This window comes from Siphateles boraxobius, unplaced genomic scaffold (genome assembly GCF_051911475.1).
Source record: "Siphateles boraxobius isolate OS27281-9 unplaced genomic scaffold, OSU_SipBor_1 6, whole genome shotgun sequence".
In the NCBI taxonomy this organism is placed as follows: domain Eukaryota; kingdom Metazoa; phylum Chordata; class Actinopteri; order Cypriniformes; family Leuciscidae; genus Siphateles; species Siphateles boraxobius.
This window is the reverse complement of record NW_027509186.1, coordinates 18,208,670-18,226,916: the sequence shown is the minus strand read 5'-3', so window position 1 is coordinate 18,226,916 and position 18,247 is coordinate 18,208,670. Positions and strand designations below refer to the sequence as shown.

Genomic DNA, 18,247 nt, shown 5'->3' with positions numbered 1-18,247 from the left:
AACCGAATCTCTACAAATGTTACTTTATTTAAAAAAGAAACTGGACACAAACATACCTCAAGTTCTTGTTTTTTATTTCTCCATAGATTTTCAACTGGATTTGATTAGTCTTCTCGTGTAGTGTTACACTCAACTCAACTCTGCAATGTAATTGTTATAGAAAACCGTATATTTCTCAGATTAATTTACCAGCTGTCTGAACTGTGGGGGCCACTTGGCCTTTTGCTGATGCCGTTTCTTTAGAAAGAAAGAAGGAAGGTGAGAATTTCCTAAGGAATTGCTGCTTTAAGACACCAGATGGATGAAAGCATTGATGGCTACATCTCTGCTGTGATCTTGGCATGCCACCAACGGTGGATTTCAGAAAGTACGTCTCACAGAGGCAGTTGTTGGTCTGATCTTCTCTATCTGGGTTAGAAAAGATGCTTTGTTTTCTAATAAACCCACCAGGCAGAACACAATAACAGTAGAAGCACCTAAAAGCAAGCACTCTTTCATATACATACGTCAACTTCTAGTCTGTAAAGACAGCAATGTACAGGACCAATGACATCAGAACAAGCTGCCCGAAACAGGAACTTTAACTTCACAGAAACATTTCTATTACATGCATATTTGAATTGCAGACGTACAAATGAAATACCTTGGCTCAATAACAATGAATGTTTTTGTCACATGCAAATTAATTCTGTGTGTCATTCCCTGCTATTATTGTACATGAATAGTAAACTGCCATCTAGTGGGCACAATTCAGAGACATTGAATTTAAAAAAAGGATGTCACATTGATCCCTAACAAGACAACAAACCTAAATACAACAGAAAAGCTTTATTGAAAATTGACATAACAAGACTGTACAAAAATAGCAAAATGACAAAATGACAAATGACTGTATGACCAAATCTCAGATTAGAGTAAGTATTACACACATGTATAAAATAAAAACACAACATTAAATAATAGCACACTCCGGGGTATTTCTTGGAGGTTCTTGAATTTGTATATGTGCATAAATTTTTTTTAACAATAGATTATATAAATCCCCCACTTGCAGAAACCGCATGATGCCTCAAACTCAATAGAATTTCAGTCCATACAGTTATCATTTCTTTGTTACATTAATTAAAAATCAATACCTGAAAAACTAAAAGGCTCTACAGTTCATCTTTTCCCCGGACACAAATTAACATCTATTAAAAACACATTCAAATACAGAAATAGACATATTTGCACAGTAAAAATAACTGCTGATGCCGAGTGGCAGTTCGAGCATTTGCTGTTAAAAAAAAGGTTCATGGTAGGAACCAAATCATTAAAAAAATGCCTAGAATCTGCGATTTCATGTTCATAAACGAGGCTATACAATTATTATCATTAAAAAAAATCGTATAAAAATACATGATGTATATTAACAAAAATTCTTCTTAGCAATCAACCTAAAACTCAAACACACAAGTATTGTGAAAGAGCAGAGGAAACACACACTATTTCCAGCTGAGCATTCATTGCCGCGTCACACCACAAGACTCTCTCGGCTCACAGCTCCATTCTGGCAAAAGAAAACAGCAAAACTTTGTATTACTATTAAAACTATAACATGACTGAATATTAAAGCATTCACAGTGTCGTCTTCTGAGTTTCACTTAACATTGACAAAGAGAAGCCAGAATTTGAAACGGAAAAAATTCCGAAAATGTTTCAGCCAAAGGTGGAAGCTAACCACTGTAAAAACCACTATGACCACCTAAAGCAAGCATGACCTTTTTTTCCCCAGGGGAGTCATTGAGTGGCTTGCTGAACTCTGTACACAAACTAGTTAACTAAAATACAATTTTGTACATCAGCTGTAAATATCCTTCTCCATTTAGCCTACTTGTTTATTTGTAGTATCAGAGCTCCTCCCTGCTTTTTGAATATCTTATTATTCCATACCAGGAATATGTATATTCCTTTCGTATAGATTGCTTCACATGAATAGTGCACAACAATGATTGCACTTTACAATATATTTAAATTTAATTCGGTACCAACAAACCAGCATTATTTTAATATTACTTCTATACTGCTATAGTTTTTTTTATATTTTGAATTAGATTTAATTTTGAATATTTTTTCACTTTGGTTTAAGTTTTAGTCTTTTTGTTATGTACTTTTGTCATTTTTATATTTCTATTTAGCTTATTTCAGTTTTAGTAATTTTAGTACTTCGGCTCGTCTAATTTTTGTTTAAAGCTTTTAAGTTTAAGTTTTTTTTTATCTAATATTTATATCTTCTTTTATTGCAAAACTATTTTTAATATGTTTAGTTTTAGTTAACAATAACAGCATTGTAAGAAACTGGTATTTCAGCTGGTGCTGACCAGCTTGCCTTGTTGTAAAGCTATATTTGGTTTTAGCTGGATTTTCAAAAAGCTTTCAGTTTGGAATATCACTGTGAATAAAAACAACCAACAATAACCTAAAAAATAGTAATTAAAGAAACAATACATAATTCATACGTTTTAAAGGTACAGTATGTAAGTTTAGCTGCTAGAGGTCACTTATTCAAAACAATAACAAAGGCGTAGCTTGATGATGCCCGTAAATGAGCGTGGACTCATGGGAGATGTTGTCTTCACCTCCACAGCCGATGGAAAGCAATCCGATGGGACCAGGGCAGAAATCATGTTCATGTATGTGCTAATGTATTATAGTTTTATTAATGTTACTGTGGTATGAAGCAGGGCAGGGATGAGAGCCTCGAGACCCATGGAGGAGCTCCGGAAGGATATAAGAAGGAATGAAAGCAGTGAAGGACGAGAGAGGACCAGGCCTGGGACAGTTTCCATTGCTATTTTCATTATGCTTATATGCCAAAGTCAGATATTGATTATGTATATTACAATTACATTTTTCTTCCCTGAACTGTTACAGTTTACTTAAATTCACATTATTTTATCTCATTCAAATGAAACAGCCAGGAGTGCTGAATTACTTCTTATACAGGTCACTTTATTTGACAAATTAAAGTTGTGGGGTAATGCAGCACTGTTTTACTTGGTCAAAACAATCCTACTAAAATATAATTAATAAAATCTGGATGACTTGTGTTGCTAAATGGCATGCAGTTCATTTTAAAATATATTGTATGGTGGAGAAAATGCAGTATTACTGTTACTACAAATAAACCAAATAAGACACATACCCATTTACACCTGGTATTTTAATCAGTCTCTTTTGACCACTTTCAATCACTTCTGTCCAGATTTCTTCGCTGTGAGGGTCTATGGGTGGGTAAATGTATGGGTTTTAGGGATGCTCCGTTCGATCGGGCACAGATCAGTATCTGCCGATGATCACATTCTATGACACGATCGGGAGTCACTAAAATAGGCAGATCTCACTAAACGAACACAAATTGATGATGTCAGACTTCAGCGCCACAGTCATGTCATCACCAGTGTGGAGTTGTAGCACGGTCTCAAGAAACAATGCGTTTTTATGCTATGCGATATGCGAGACGGATCTGAATCTGAGTGCAGTCAGTGCACACACCTGGAACACACGCACATAAAGCTGCTTATCATACAGTGTGTGAGTACTTCTCTTACTGGGCTTGAACGGTCAAATACACACACTTATGTGTTAAAATGTTTCTTCGTAAACAGTTGTTTATGTCTTAAAGTGAACGTGTATTTAGCATTTTCCGCCTGTAATCCGATCGACCAAAACGCATCTTAATACCAGGTGTAAATAGGACCTAACCGTTTTGAGCAATATAACAATAATTCGTTTTCTGTCAATAAAGGTATCCAAACAGTTGCTCACCTGTCTAAAAAAAAATAATATATTAAAGCATATTTGGTGTTTCCATGGTTTTTACAGAAGTAGGACCAGAAATCGAGGGTAACATGGATACGATGTCATTGACAGATGACGCAATGGCACGGGCCATTACACTGGTTAAAATTGCGAATTTCTCTTGATTTAAACATTGTTGGAAACATTTGGGACAATGCAAGTACAAAACTGAACACAATGTATAACACTGTCCAAGTGATTTTGGGATATTTTAATGCAAAATTTTTTAGTTTTTTTTATCTATCTTACTTTTGAATCTGGCTCTTACCTTTTTTAAATTGCTCTTTTTGGATGATGGCAAACTGTCAGTGTCCTCAGTGTAGGAAGGAGGAGGAGGTGGGAAGTTGCTGTGATTGCCACGGCGATCAGGGTTTCCAGAGGGCGGGGCGAGTGGCAGAGGAGGCGGTCCGCCGTGTGGCCCCCTGTAGCGGTCAGAGCAGTCGCTCTCGCTGTCGAGCCTCTCGCGGCTGCGGCCTCTCTGCTGTTCGCCCAACTTCTTCTTTTCCATGGCCTCCTTCAGGAAGCTGTCATCGTACGCGTCCCGGCCTCCGCGGCCACGATCTCGCTCCAGATCCATCAGGTCATCACGACTACGGCTGCGGCGGCCCTGGAAACCGACCCCACGGAAGGAGTCTCCACGACGAGGACGATTGTCAGGAGAGTAATCTCGACGTCGACGGTCATCGGCGACACGGTCGTATCCTCGTCCGCTGCTGCTCCACTCGTCATCCGAACTAGACAGAGTAAAGTTTTAAAGTCATGTTTTAAGAGGGACCGAACGCATTCATTTAGCATGATTGAACGATTAATTCACTAACCCTCTTCTGTCGCCCTTGGCCCCAGCATCTCGACGAGCGGGTGGATAGTCATCTCGGTAATTGCGGCCAATATCATCTAAGTATTCCATGGAGCGTGCGCGTCCTCGATTGTCAGCTCCCCGCCTGTACTCGTCCCGTCGGATGTGCTGAGACACGCTGCTGATGGTGCTCATATTCTCGTCCACATCATCGTACACCGTGGTAAGCTGAGGTGGTCTGGCCCGACCACGATTTCGAGAGTCTGGACCGTCGTGAAGTGAGCTCACCTCACTCATACCATCCACTGGAGGACAGTTGAGAAAAGCAGAACAAGACCAAAATGTTTTAATAAACGAACGGATTTCAAATAAATCATCCCCCAACCTTGGAAAAATGGAGAATCTACAGGAAACAAAGTTAAATCAAAATGTGTTTCCTTTAGATTGCCTGTGGACTTTCACACACACAAGTAGGACATGTTTGTGAATCCCTAACCCCGTCAAAAATTGGTTGATTTGAATGTTGTTCATGGATCATCAGAGTATCTTGATCCAGGAACATGTCCTACTTTATTTTAAAGCGGCTATATGTAAGAATTTCCATTTATTAATCCCTTTTTTTATTGCCATATGTCAACAGCTTGTAAAAAAACTTTAAAAAAAGACAACTTCCCCGACTTACTAAATGGTCTTTGAAAGCCTGTAAACTGATTTTTTAAGGTTTTTGTTTGGGAAAATGAAATTGACGTGACATTTACGCATGCTCCTGAAATCCTCTCTTCCGTTCTGTGACGCATGATATTAATGCTTGTACAATGTTCTGGATGATGCTTAAAGAGCCATTCTGTACTGTATGTCAATGTGTCATGCAAAGAAAAGAGATTAACTCAAACTATAGTCTCGCATAGCCAGATCTGTATAGACTATACAGTACCAAATGTTCTTTATAATCAAACTATCATAACAGTGTCATTTTAATCACCTCATCTGTCGACATGATGCCGGTTAGTTGCAGAGCTTGTGCAAACATATCCACGTCACTGGGATCTGATGCTTTCTTAACTGCTGTTTCTCATCGCTGTCATTTTTGTTGAGCATTTATTTAGTTATTGAAAGAAAAGTGCACAGCACATATTTACATATTCTAAACATCGCTCTCAGCAGCGTTGACGACGTCCGGATATTTATTCACAGTATATTACTACTAAGTTATTTCCTAAAACTTCTTTTTACTTCCAAGCAAAGAACGAAAATGAACACTAATCAACTTTGTGTTCACTTTCAGTCTCTTGTACGGCCACCGGTGTCGCTAATAACGAGGGTTTCGGAATTCTACATATAGCCCCTTTAAGCACCACTTTGTTATAACCCAACCCTCAGAGTGAAAGATAGTGCCCATCTCCAGAACTCACGACGACTGCATTTGCCTGGAGTGTTCCCTGGGCGACTCGGGTCAAGGTTAGCTAGTTCTCGCTCCATATAGTAAAGCACCCGTGTTGGGTTTCCATCTTGGTCAGCCTGAACACGGTATCCACTACGGTCTGAAAAACAATACCAACATTAGATTTAAATCAACCAACATTTAGGTTTAAAATCACTTAAAAATAAAGATCAGGGGTGCCCAATCCTATTCCTGGAGATCTACCTTTCTGCAAAGTTCAGCTCTAAACCCTGCTCAAACACAAGTGAACCAGCTAATTAAGATCTACAGGAGCTAGTGTTGAGCAGGGCTAGATCTGAACTCTGCAGTTAGGTAAGTCCCAGGAAAAGGATTGGGCACCCCTGATTTAGATGGATTAATAAATGAGTAGGAATAACTACTAGATAATAAATATATCGCAAATTAATTACATATGTTCTACATAGTATTTTAATGAAAAAAAAAGAATATTCTAATTAAAAAATATAATATAAATCATAAGTCCAAAACTGATGTAGTAAAGATCTCTCGCGTACTTCCTCCACCATCGTGGTCTTGCAGCAACGGCACTTGAGATCCTTGGCCAACTGTAGTGGGAAGAACAAATGATCAATTAATTAGAATTATTTATGCAACTATGCATTTATGTAACTTATGAAACTATTTTGTTAAACTGCAGTTTTTAGGGCAATAAGAGGACGAGTTGACCTGAGCTGGCCCCGTCGTAGTCTCTGCCGTAGCCATTGGAGGGAGGACCAGCGACACCCATCGGCATAGGGAGCATTGGTATGCCATGTGCAGCTCCGCCAACTCCATAAGCTGGCTGTCCATACATGCTTGGGGCATAGACGGTGGGTGCGTACTGACTGGGGATACCAGACTTAGCCATTTTACCAGCCTCGTATACTGCAAACATTTTTAATTTAGTGCAAGTTATTATTTAAAACAAAAATGCAATAAAATGTGTGTTATTGTTTAGAGGCTTTTCTCTGCAAATATTCATGCATGCAAATGTTTACAATTGTGTAACAGGCTCAGGGCTGTTGCCATATTTTTTCATATTGAGTGTACTACTACACACCACCAGAGGCACTAGGGTACTCTAGTAGATGGTATATACCCAGGTGGGTAGTAGAGAAAGTTAGATTTGTTGGACAGAGGAAGCGTGGCTTACCTGCCATGTTACCACAAACCACTCTGAGTCCTGATTGGAAAACTTTGGTTTTAAGCTCAATCAATGTAAGGAGTATTTTATTTTATTTCATTTAATCTACATATTTTCTGCTGTGGTTTTTGTATTGGTTTATAATCATTGCACATGCTTTTTCTGTGTTATTTAAGATTGTTTGTTTACTGGTTTCACTGCTAATGTTAAGTTTATGTCTTCTGTTGTAGAAGGACTTTTTATTGCTACTCTCATTTATATGGCTTTTATTCATTGCTTGGAGATCAAAAGAGGATTTTCATTCATGAAATGTGTCATTACTTCACCTTGTGGATCTCTTGGATCTCAGGCACAAGGATTGCAAACATGTAGCTTTGCTTTTTGGGATTACCTGCACGTTGGATTTATTCATTTTTGATTGGAATTATTCTATGTCCAAGACCACCATCTTCATCTTCACCAGACTGGCTTTCACACTCATGGACTATATCAGATAAGGCTTTCAGGTTCATTTCAATTCATGTACTGTTGGTACACAGACTCCATATCAGGCTGTTTTTTTTCCTGCTTATGTTTCAAGGACTGTGGGTATTTAAAGCCCAAGCCTGCCTACATCTGTACAGTCTTTCTTTCTCGTATGCCCATTGTTGGTTTATTATAGTTTTTTTGTCGGTTTGTTTTTTTACATAAAATATCAAAACACATTTGCATTGCCTGACTGTGTCATATGATTTATGCCTGGTTTTGTTTATGTCTATGTAAAAAGAAGTTAAAGACTTAAAGCAGTCTTAGACTTAAAGTGGTTAAGGCAGTTGTAAATAATCTGATTAATTCATCAGCATATCAAGTAATTAATTAGATTATTTATTTTCAATCTACTGACAGCACTAATAAAAAAAACAATTCACACAAAGGGGAATTTTGAACACACAAATTTTCCATTCCCCCGGGTTACTATTTTTAACTTAAAGTAAAACAAAAACATTTGCTAACAAAAGCTTGAATAAAATATGAAAACTGAGATAAGTTTAAGTGGAAGCACTAAAATTACTAACTGGAAATAAAAAGAAACTAAAGCTAAAAATAAATTATACATACATTTTTTTTTTTTTTTTAAATGAAAGAGATGACTAAGTTTTACTACATTTTAAATCAAAATATAAATTCTAAATCAAAATATTTAACTACAATAGTATATAAATAATACAAAAATAACACTGACCACTTCCTCATTTTTACTGTCTTTTCATTCAGTTTGATTTACTTTCATCTTCCTCAATGAGGAACAGGCCCATTTGTGTCTAAAAGGGGAAGGGGAAGTGGAAGTGGAGGAGGTGTGGACTCACAGGCGCGGGGACAGCAGCAGCGCTCCGGGCAGCAGGGGCATCTGACGTAACAGCAGCAGGTGTGAGGGCAACACTGACACCAGCAGATACCGATCAGGAGCAAAAACAACAAGAAGCCCAGGACCACCAACACCACCAACAACCAGTCTGGAGAACAACAACAGACACAAATCGCTTGCTTCAGATACTAAACGGAGGACTCAGGGAATTAAACAGAAAAGACTGAAGAGATACCCATGTAAAATCAATATTGGTTTAATTTCCATTTCATTAGAAGACTGCTCAGAAGACATAAAATTGGGATATAATTGGATTATATATAGTTTACACACTTTAATTTTGGCATGTCATGAGATGTTTTTATCTTCGTGTGTACACATGTCTGTCAGTTCTTGCTGCTGGCAAGCAAAAAAAAAAAAAAAGAGAAGTATTTGACGCATAAAAAAGAACCAGCCGGACAGGTTTTGCCTCACAATACTCTGCCAGGGCTTGATTCCAGCATGCACCATAACAACATCCTACATGCACAGACACAACATGACTCATGTGCAAAACGCAGATCTTAGAAACTATTCCACAATCTGACAGAGAAAACCACCAAATTATAGAGGCTTATGTAAATCTAAGGCGGCAGTAATTTACAGTCAGGAATCGAACTGTAAATTACCCCACTTATTCCTTAGCTACTTACCAAATAAATAAATTAATGGACGTTTAATATTGTTTTACTGAAATTGGTTTATTACATGAGAAGAAAAAGGTTGTGAAGTGATAAGACAGAATGCTGCCAATCAGATTCAAGTACTCAAATAAAAGACGCATAATTAATTAGTAATTGACCTCAGTCAGAGTAGACAACATACTTAAAGGTACACTATGTAACTTATCAACACATCATTAATCCTTCTTCCAAAATGTGTTTTTGTCTTACTCTGACTCACTATAGTAAACCTATTATAAATGTTAAATGTCGGGATGATCCGTAAATAGAGAAAAGTTGATGGCTGCTTTGATGCATGTATGGTGTGGGACTGTCAGAGGTTAGTTGTCACAACGAGTGAGAAAGATTGACATGGAGCCGCTAAATCTCAAACCTCAGGGGAATCACCCTTTTTAAACAAATGCAGAACAGAGGAGAGTCTGCTGGCAAAAAGAGAACGCGACAGAGCTTGTAATAAAACTAGAATCAACATCGGCTTGGCTTTTCGGAGATGGCGGAAACTGAGGGTTTGAAATGTTGTAAAAAGTGATGCAGAGATGGCGTTTTTTATTACTCAACAGGTGAGTAATGTATTTTATTAAACAGTTAATTTGCATATGTAGCTCTCTAACAGAGTTGATTTTGAAGCATCATCTATTGTAAAGAGTCATTTCATCAATAGGATAACCATATTCATCACGCAGAGGCAAAGCACAACCAAAACAATGTTTTTCTGCAAAATGCATGCAATGTTTTGTTTTTTAACCGTTAGAAGGCCAAAAGTTACATAGTGTACCTTTAATTTGATACAAATAAAAACAAGGCTGTGGATTCATTTAACATGTTGTACTATCGTAAAATCAAATTTTCAATGTTTTAGAGGCTGGACACCATTCAAGGACACAGTGACACACATTGAACACACAGTTCTTCGGTCCCTCAAAATCTTGTTTATGCATCAAATTCTACTCCAAGATCTACAGTTTTAGTCTATAGTTTCTAGCCTAAGGCTGGAGTGAATGAGACCTGGCTGTGGCTGGTGAAGGATTCAAGTACAGCTCCAAACTTAACCAGACCTCTAGAGAGAAGCACTTATTCTACCTTCCATGATCAGTAAATCAATGCCAGGCAGCAGGTCTGTAGTATTTGACTTTCTCTCTGTGAAAGAAAGACAAAGCCATAATTACTGAAAAAGGCCTTTCGGCATCGGCCCAAGGAGAGAAAATAGCCTTTAAGTTAATAGAATTACTACTACTGTTATTAGTCTAATTATTAATATTAGTATTTATCCATATATAATTGTTTTCTATAACATTAAAGAAATGCTCTTGAATCCTTCACAAGCAAACCGTGACCTTCCAGGAGGAAATTAATGAAAAGTTAACACTTTAGATTAGTGTCCAATTCTCACTATTAACTAGACGCTTATTAACATGCATATTACCAGGATATTGGCTGTTTATTAGTACTTACAAAGCACATATTAATGCCTTATTCTGCATCCCTTAATCCTACCTAATACCTAAATTTAACAACTACTTTACTAACTATTGGACCCAAATCTAAACTGTGACCATTGAAAATAATAATTTTTAATAATAAAAATACAAACAAATAGTAAATGAAAAAACACAAACAACTTCCAAGATATCATCTAACACAGCCCTAATTGCTCACATGCACACAAAACAACCCCAAAAAACACAGTTTGAACGAACAAACGAACAAGTGTGCAATGCAGGTGTTTAAAATCAGACATAATGAAATGTTTGGGTGTCTATCAGTCTGAGATTGTTTGTCAAAAGGTAAACACTTACCAAGTACAATGAGCTCTGTAAAACACTCGCCATTCCCTGAAAGGTCCTGGGCTGAGGCGACTGCACAGACATACACACCGCTGTCTCCCCAAGCAGTCTGAGCAAAGTTAAGATCTGCATCTATAAATAAATAAAAAAGTAAGAATAGGTTTCAGAGGTGCTTAAATCATTCCATATATGTACATATTGAAATCTTAGCAGGGATTTAGCCAGGCTAAACTTGGCACATTGTTAGTGAAAATAATGAAGAAATAGAATATAAAAAAAAAAAAAATACACATAAATAATAAATAAACAATGTATATGTATTAGGGCTGGGAAAAGATTAATCGCATCCAAAATAAAAGTTTGTGTTTACATAATATATGTGTGTGCACTGTGTATAATTATTTTGTATATATATAAATACACACACATGCATGTATATATTTAAGAAATATTTGCATGTATATACTGTATATATTTATTTATAATTTATATTATATATAAATATCATTTTTTATATATAAATATCATTTTTTTCTTATATGTATATATGCAATACAAAATACTGACAAAATACATGAGTTATGTACAATGAGTGACTCCCTACATTATTACAGGATGGCGGTACAGTAATCACATGACATTTTTAAGAAGATTTCTGTGCGCAAACATCCCAGAAAACTGCCTCTCAGAGCGCACGAATAGCCTATTAAATTAAGTCTGCTTTCATGTCTTCTTGCATTTGATTGGACAAATTCACACATAATTATGGCAAAATGCCCTGCTGTGCACGAACATAGCTGTTCCTCAATTTGTGTGTTTCCCATTTGAATGGTCAGCGTATGAGGCGGCTGCTGCTTGCGCTGGGACTATAGGCTTTAGCTTCAATTTTTATGAAATTATTTGCTAATCGGTTGCATATTATGTCGTGGATATATCCCTTGAATGCATACTGCAGTCCCTTTTGTCTTGCTCTCTCAGATGTTTCACATGTTCGCCAAAAATTACTAATTATCTCATTGGGAATGTCTGACACCGGTGCATACACACTGTAATAGACGTGCCAGGACCGAAAGCTTGACAGGCGTAGCAACAGTAACTAGGGAGGGCGGGGCTTAGCAAAGGGTCAATTGCAGTCATTTGCTGAATTATCAACTTTACGTGGGTTGTGCCTTGGCACGGCACAGCGCGGATGAATGTTTTGAGGAGAATGTACGGCTGTCAGTCACCGCGCCGGTGTGGATACTGGCATTCGGAATCACAGATTCTACTTTTTGAAAGTATGACCAACATAATAATTTTCACAGGAAAATGTCATCTGAAATCATATCTGAAGTAATTAACATCCACTTTTATACTGACAAACTAAGGGGAAAAAAATCATTGCAGTAAATCAAATTATACTTTGTTCTCAAATTGTTAAAGCAGCACTATATAGTTTTTCAACCTTCATAATATATTCCCAAGACCCTTGAGATGGTACATCGACTTACAATAGGTTGAATGACACGTCTGCCGTAGCCTGACAGTGTCTGTATCGCTTTTACTGGCACTATGTAACTTCGTGTTTCGGGTAGGAACCGGAGCACAAAAAAAAAACTACAAAATTCGACTGCTTTACGGCATACGTCACTTCCCCCACCACCCCCAACTTCCTCAAATTCTGACGTGAGAGCCCAACTAGCGTTTGATACCCGTCTGTATGTTGTTGTCATGACCGAAGCAACAACTAAAAGGAAGAAGGCAAAGGTTTTGTCAGAGGAGACTAAAAGAAGAAAAAGGGAGAGTGACAAATTAAAAGGCCGGACGAGGATCAATATTGGAGGGAGAGCAAGACAGTTTGAAGAGGGTGAGAGTGCGCGCGCACCGGCTCTCTCTCTCTCTGCTCGTTCTTTCAGTAACATGTACCCTGTCACAAGCGCAGCAGTCAGTCATCTATAAAGTGTTTATACATTTATAAATAAATCAGGGAGTCAGGGAGCTGACTACCGCGCGAAATGTAAAAGGCTGAATAACATGGCCTGGCCATGTTACGGAATCTATCTGGTCCTCCATTTATCTTCATGAATCAAGTAATGCTAGTAGAGTAGCGAATTATCAATCTGGTAGCTACACTAACATGCTAGTTTACGATGGTTATAATAAATAATCTTTCAGGATAACTATCCTAATGTCTGCAGGCTGATAGTTATGTTTGTTTATTTATTTTTCTGGTGAAAGTGTCTTGCCTCTGGCTATAATGCAAATCGATTTTCAAATTTGCAGATTCATCTATGGTAGCTTGATATCATAATATTGATGATATATGGCTATTACCTACCACACAAACATTGAATTGAATTACCATATCCGTTATGTAAAACAGTAGACAATAGGCTACTATAATGATGCTGGCTTGTAAACGTGAGCAACGCAATCTTTTGACGTTTGAAAAAAATAAAACCCATGAAATTATATTAATATGAGATGCTAAAATATATGCCAATGTACCTGGGATGAAGACATTTCACACACAACGCTGGCAGACCGGCTTGTCAACAAATGTACGTGTATCCCCTGGTGTAACCATGACAGATTTTACGACAGTAGTAGAAGACAATACTGTTTCCCAACTGTAGGGGGACCCCATGAGCAAAAAACGACATAGTGCTGCTTTAATGTTAACAACATCAGTATTGCGTTACTACATTTATGCCCTTCAGATATTTATCCTTGGTTTCGCATGGGCCCGGTTGCAGTCTCTTTTTTTTCTGTAGCCACTCCGAAGTCCAAAGTCTTCTGCATTTTACAACGGGTGAATCTCCAGTTGTCACTGGTGATTGTCGTTTGAACCTTTCTGGATCCACCATCAAATTAATACGTTTAATTGTGTTAATGCTGTGAGAAAGGCTATAAATCTCCACTTCAGACATTCTCACAAGCAATATAGCTTACTAGCCGAGACTACTTCTTTATGTGTACAGATGTGACGTAATGACGCAAAGACATTATCGAATTTCCCGTGGAAATCCACCAGTATCACTGGAATTAAAAACATTATTACAAGCTTACCGTTTAGATTCAAGGTAAGGCAAGCAGATAGTTTTGAACACTGGCTGGTTATGTACTTGCTCAAATTTATTTTGGACCCAAAAAAGTTACGGACTGCAGCTTTAATAAAAGACAAAGAAAATCACTCCGTGCTCTTGACTGAATAACTTTTGTAACTTTAATAATTTATTTTATACAGTGAAGACTATGCAGTGTTATTTTACATTTGATTACTTGAAAATTATGACGTTTCAATGGTATCTAAAAATTTCAACTACTGGCCTGGTTTGGCCAGTAGAAAGAAATACCCATGGCATTGATCCCTGCTGAAGCAGCTTGCAATATTCAATCTGCTATTAATTTAGATAAAATATAATAGTGCAATAATATTAACAGTGAAATTAACAGTAGCTCCTACAATACATTTTTGATTAATTAATTGTATTCATATTCTTTTGGTTTCTTTGCCCAAAGATGACTTACTATTGGTGATGCTGATCTGACGGCCCTGGTACTCCTTAGCAAGTGAGACCGCCGTTTGTTTCGAAGCCACTATGCGAACGGTCCTGGCACTGTCTGCACACTCTATGTTGGGGTTGTAGTTTGGGTTGGACTGAGCGATGGCATTGTCAGCACTGCTGGGGTTTAGAGCAGCTTGGATCGGGTCTCTGCAGTAGGACTTGTACTTCCAGGTGATCAGTGGAGGGGATGTAGCCGTGGTACTGTAATCACAGCGGAGTGTGACCGGCTGGAATAATATGACCACATAGCGTGGGTTATTGCAGATCACATTGATGGCTGTGGTGAAGCCTGTGGGAGAAGAGACACATTTGAATATAACAGTATCCACAAATAGATGAAACAGGGAGGTTTAAGACATTGCCATGAACTTGGACAGGAATTAAGAATAAAATAGAGATCAAATACCATCCAAATTAAAAAAAGGAAAGGATTGAAAGTCCTTAACGCAATAACAAAGACTCAAGCTATTTCAAAAGACACCACAGTACATTTAAAGAGCCTCTTTTATGAGAAGTCTTAAGACACAGACTTTCTCTAAAAATAATTCTTAAAAAACACAAGGAAACAACAGATTATAACAATCCAGGTAAACCACATAACAATGACTGTGAATGTGTCAACGAAGATGCAAAACTCATCTTTAATCTGTTCAAATAATAAAGTGACTTTTCTTAGGCTTTAGATTTATTGAAAATGTTTTGAATGCACAGAAAGCAAAGGATCCTTTTGAAAATAATCTTTCAATCACTTAAAGCAGGGGTGTCCTCTGTCCTGGAGAGGCACTGTCCTGCAGAGTTTAGCTGCAACTTACTTAAAACACCTGCTGGAATATATAATATGCTTAATAAGACCTTAATTAGCTGGTTCAGGTGTTTAATTGGGGTTGGAGCTAAACTCCTTTCAGGACAGTGGCCCTCCAAAAATTAACTAATTGAATTTAGGCTTGTATTCACATATAAGCATTCATCAACTCACACATCAGTTATGGTAAATGGAAGCTCAAGCATGTCGAGAATCAATGAGGCTCATTCTTTTGTGTTCCACAGCACATTTGAGCTTAAGCAAAAACCAATGAGGTTCATTTTTGTGTTACACAGCATGTTTGAGCTTCAGCAAGAACCAATGAGGTTCATTCTCGTGTCTGCAGCAAGAACCAATGAGGTTCATTCTTGTGAGTTTCCGCAAGAGGTTTGTTCTCGAAAGTTAATTTGAGCTTCTGTCAATGTTTGCTGATCAATGTTTATATGTGAATAAAAGCCTAGATTAAATAATTCTGTTCATTATATAAAGCGATTGAGTCTCTTCAGAAAATTTGGACTAAACTACTCTATTAATATGGATTCGTTTTACAATGTCAGTTACGTAGCTGTCAATGGAGGGGCAGAAAGATTTCAGATTTCATCAGAAAATATCTTCATTTGTGTTCCATAGATGAACAAAAGTCTTACGGGTTTGGAACAACATGAGGGTGAGTAATTACAGACAGAATTTTCATTTTTAGTGAACTATACAATCATTTTTCTTACCATGATATCAGCAGTGTTTAAATCAGAGCATTATTCTAGTCAAATTTAGAAGATATGTTGTATTGTAATATTTATTAGCCCTGAACTTGCAGCAAAAGTATTTTTTAAATGTATATGGGTTACATTTAGTTATATGTAGTTACAAAACTACAAACAACATCTGATGATTCTTATAATTTTGTCAGGAACCCTTTAATTAAACTGTATTTTTATTGGTGGCTTCCTAAAAACACTTTTGAGGAAAATAAATATCTCGTCACACTTGACTCTCTGAGGGTTAAGGTTATTATTGCACTACTTCCTACACATAATATGTAAACAAACAATGTGACATTGATTCCATGCTTCATTATTATGCATATTCCTGTTGTTAGTCCTCCACCGATAGTTCTAAAATAAAGAAAACCCCAAACATACAGATCAAAGAACAATAGCCTTTCACAAAAGCAATAATTAAACAGTCTTTTCATGCACAGCTGTTTAATGATGACTTAAAAACGATGTCAGATGACATTTACTACAAAAAGACTACAAAAGGCCATTTTAAGCAATGTTTGGGATTACTAAAACAGGGTAAAAAAACTTTTCACATAGGTGACATCACATTATGACATCAGGCTGTGGGTTAGCCTAAATATGTTTTTACAAAGATTATCAGAGGATGTGACTCATGTGTCTGACCGAAACTATTTCAGTGTGAAGGGGACATGACCACCTCCTCCCACACAATCCACATTACTCATTCCCTAAACAACAAACACTTAAGACAATACAAATAAGACAAAGTGAAACCATACAGCACAATAACTACCTGAGATCCATTTCAAAATGGATGTACATTTGTACTAAAATCTGATATTTAAATCGATTTCGATTAGTAAGCTTAATTATCTGATTAAAAGTTGGGAAGGATAAATATGCAATGATTATTATAGCATTTGACCACTTTAGTTAATTGTGAGACAAAACAAGTAACTACGAATATGACCTTCATGAGATCTAGTGCTGTAATAAACTCAAATCTGATAATCTATTGATATTTTCCAATACAAATCTACAAAAAAAGTGAAAACAGTAAAACATAAACCGTCACATCTGAGCTTTAGTGAAGAAGAAATAAAGCACTTACCTGTGAACAAGGAGAGGGTAAAGATTATACCCTGCCACATATTATCTCAAGATCTTTTAAAACACACCCAACATTAAATTCCCCCAAAGTAGGTAAAGAAAGTCCGAGTAGTCATATGTGTCGTAAATGCAGCTGTGTTTGTCTCAGACAGGTGCGTCCACCATTTCCTCTTGCAGCGAGGTATGAGTGTAACCCGAAACTCAGGTGAGATCGACGGGCCACTGCAAACACAATACGATTACAGTCATAGGGGCCCAAAAGAGGACAATAGTTTGCCTGTTTAAAAATAAGGACTCTTATACATTTCTTTTGCTTCTTAAACAATCGGACACCATATTGAAGAACATTATTTCGTGACTGCAGATCCGGTTTGACGAGATTAACCCAAACAGTTTAATAATACAACGCCCTGTAATCCACCTTTGATGAGAGAAATGGTTTAGTCCACTGGCAATCTATGAAGGCCGAGTTAATGATCGCCCGGAAGGTTTTTGTTAGCTTCGAAGGCTCGAAATACTTTCATACTTCGCATATCTTTTCCAAAGTAACCTAGATTTTCAAATCTAATTAAACATTTACTGGTAACTACTAAAGTTATTTTTAATGTGTTGGTAAACTACAGAATTAATCATTCGTTATGTTTGGATAAACGTTGATCCTATCCGGTTTCATTATGATAGGCCTATCACGACACGTTTTGTTTGTTTGTTGTTTAATTAATTTTATTAAGAACAAAATATAATTTACATACAAGAGTATAGGCATATATGTCAGGATTGGAGAAAAAAAAGGAAGACCACATAGTTTTTATTATTTTGAAGTTTTTACTTTTGGATAGGCTATTGTTTCTAAATATATTTTAACATCAATTTAAAAGTTAAAAATTTTGCATTTTTTGATTCCATTTGACTTCATGAATATAGTAACGGGCAATTATAACAATGATGAAATAAAATAAACAAAATATTTTT

The 18,247-nt window shown here is 36.9% G+C and overlaps 1 protein-coding gene across 4 annotated transcripts; it reads right to left on the bottom strand.

Moving 5' to 3' along the window:
• Positions 1-813: 813 nt before the first annotated feature.
• lsr (lipolysis stimulated lipoprotein receptor) lies at positions 814-17,742 on the bottom strand. Of its 4 annotated transcripts, none has more exons than XM_077208013.1 (11): positions 17,277-17,686; positions 14,583-14,909; positions 11,085-11,204; positions 10,369-10,425; positions 8,568-8,714; positions 6,765-6,962; positions 6,593-6,643; positions 6,049-6,177; positions 4,659-4,941; positions 4,109-4,574; positions 814-1,549 (listed from the first exon to the last, which is right to left on the bottom strand). In XM_077208013.1, exons 1-11 carry the CDS (start codon positions 17,314-17,316, stop codon positions 1,514-1,516), a joined length of 1,854 nt encoding a protein of 617 aa, XP_077064128.1. In that variant the 5' UTR covers positions 17,317-17,686; the 3' UTR covers positions 814-1,513. The 4 variants fall into 4 exon arrangements, with proteins under 4 accessions (XP_077064128.1, XP_077064129.1, XP_077064130.1 ...); XM_077208014.1 differs by having other exon boundaries at positions 6,064-6,177; positions 17,277-17,637; XM_077208015.1 differs by lacking the exon at positions 10,369-10,425 and having other exon boundaries at positions 17,277-17,742.
• Between the last annotated feature and the right edge of the window lie 505 nt (positions 17,743-18,247).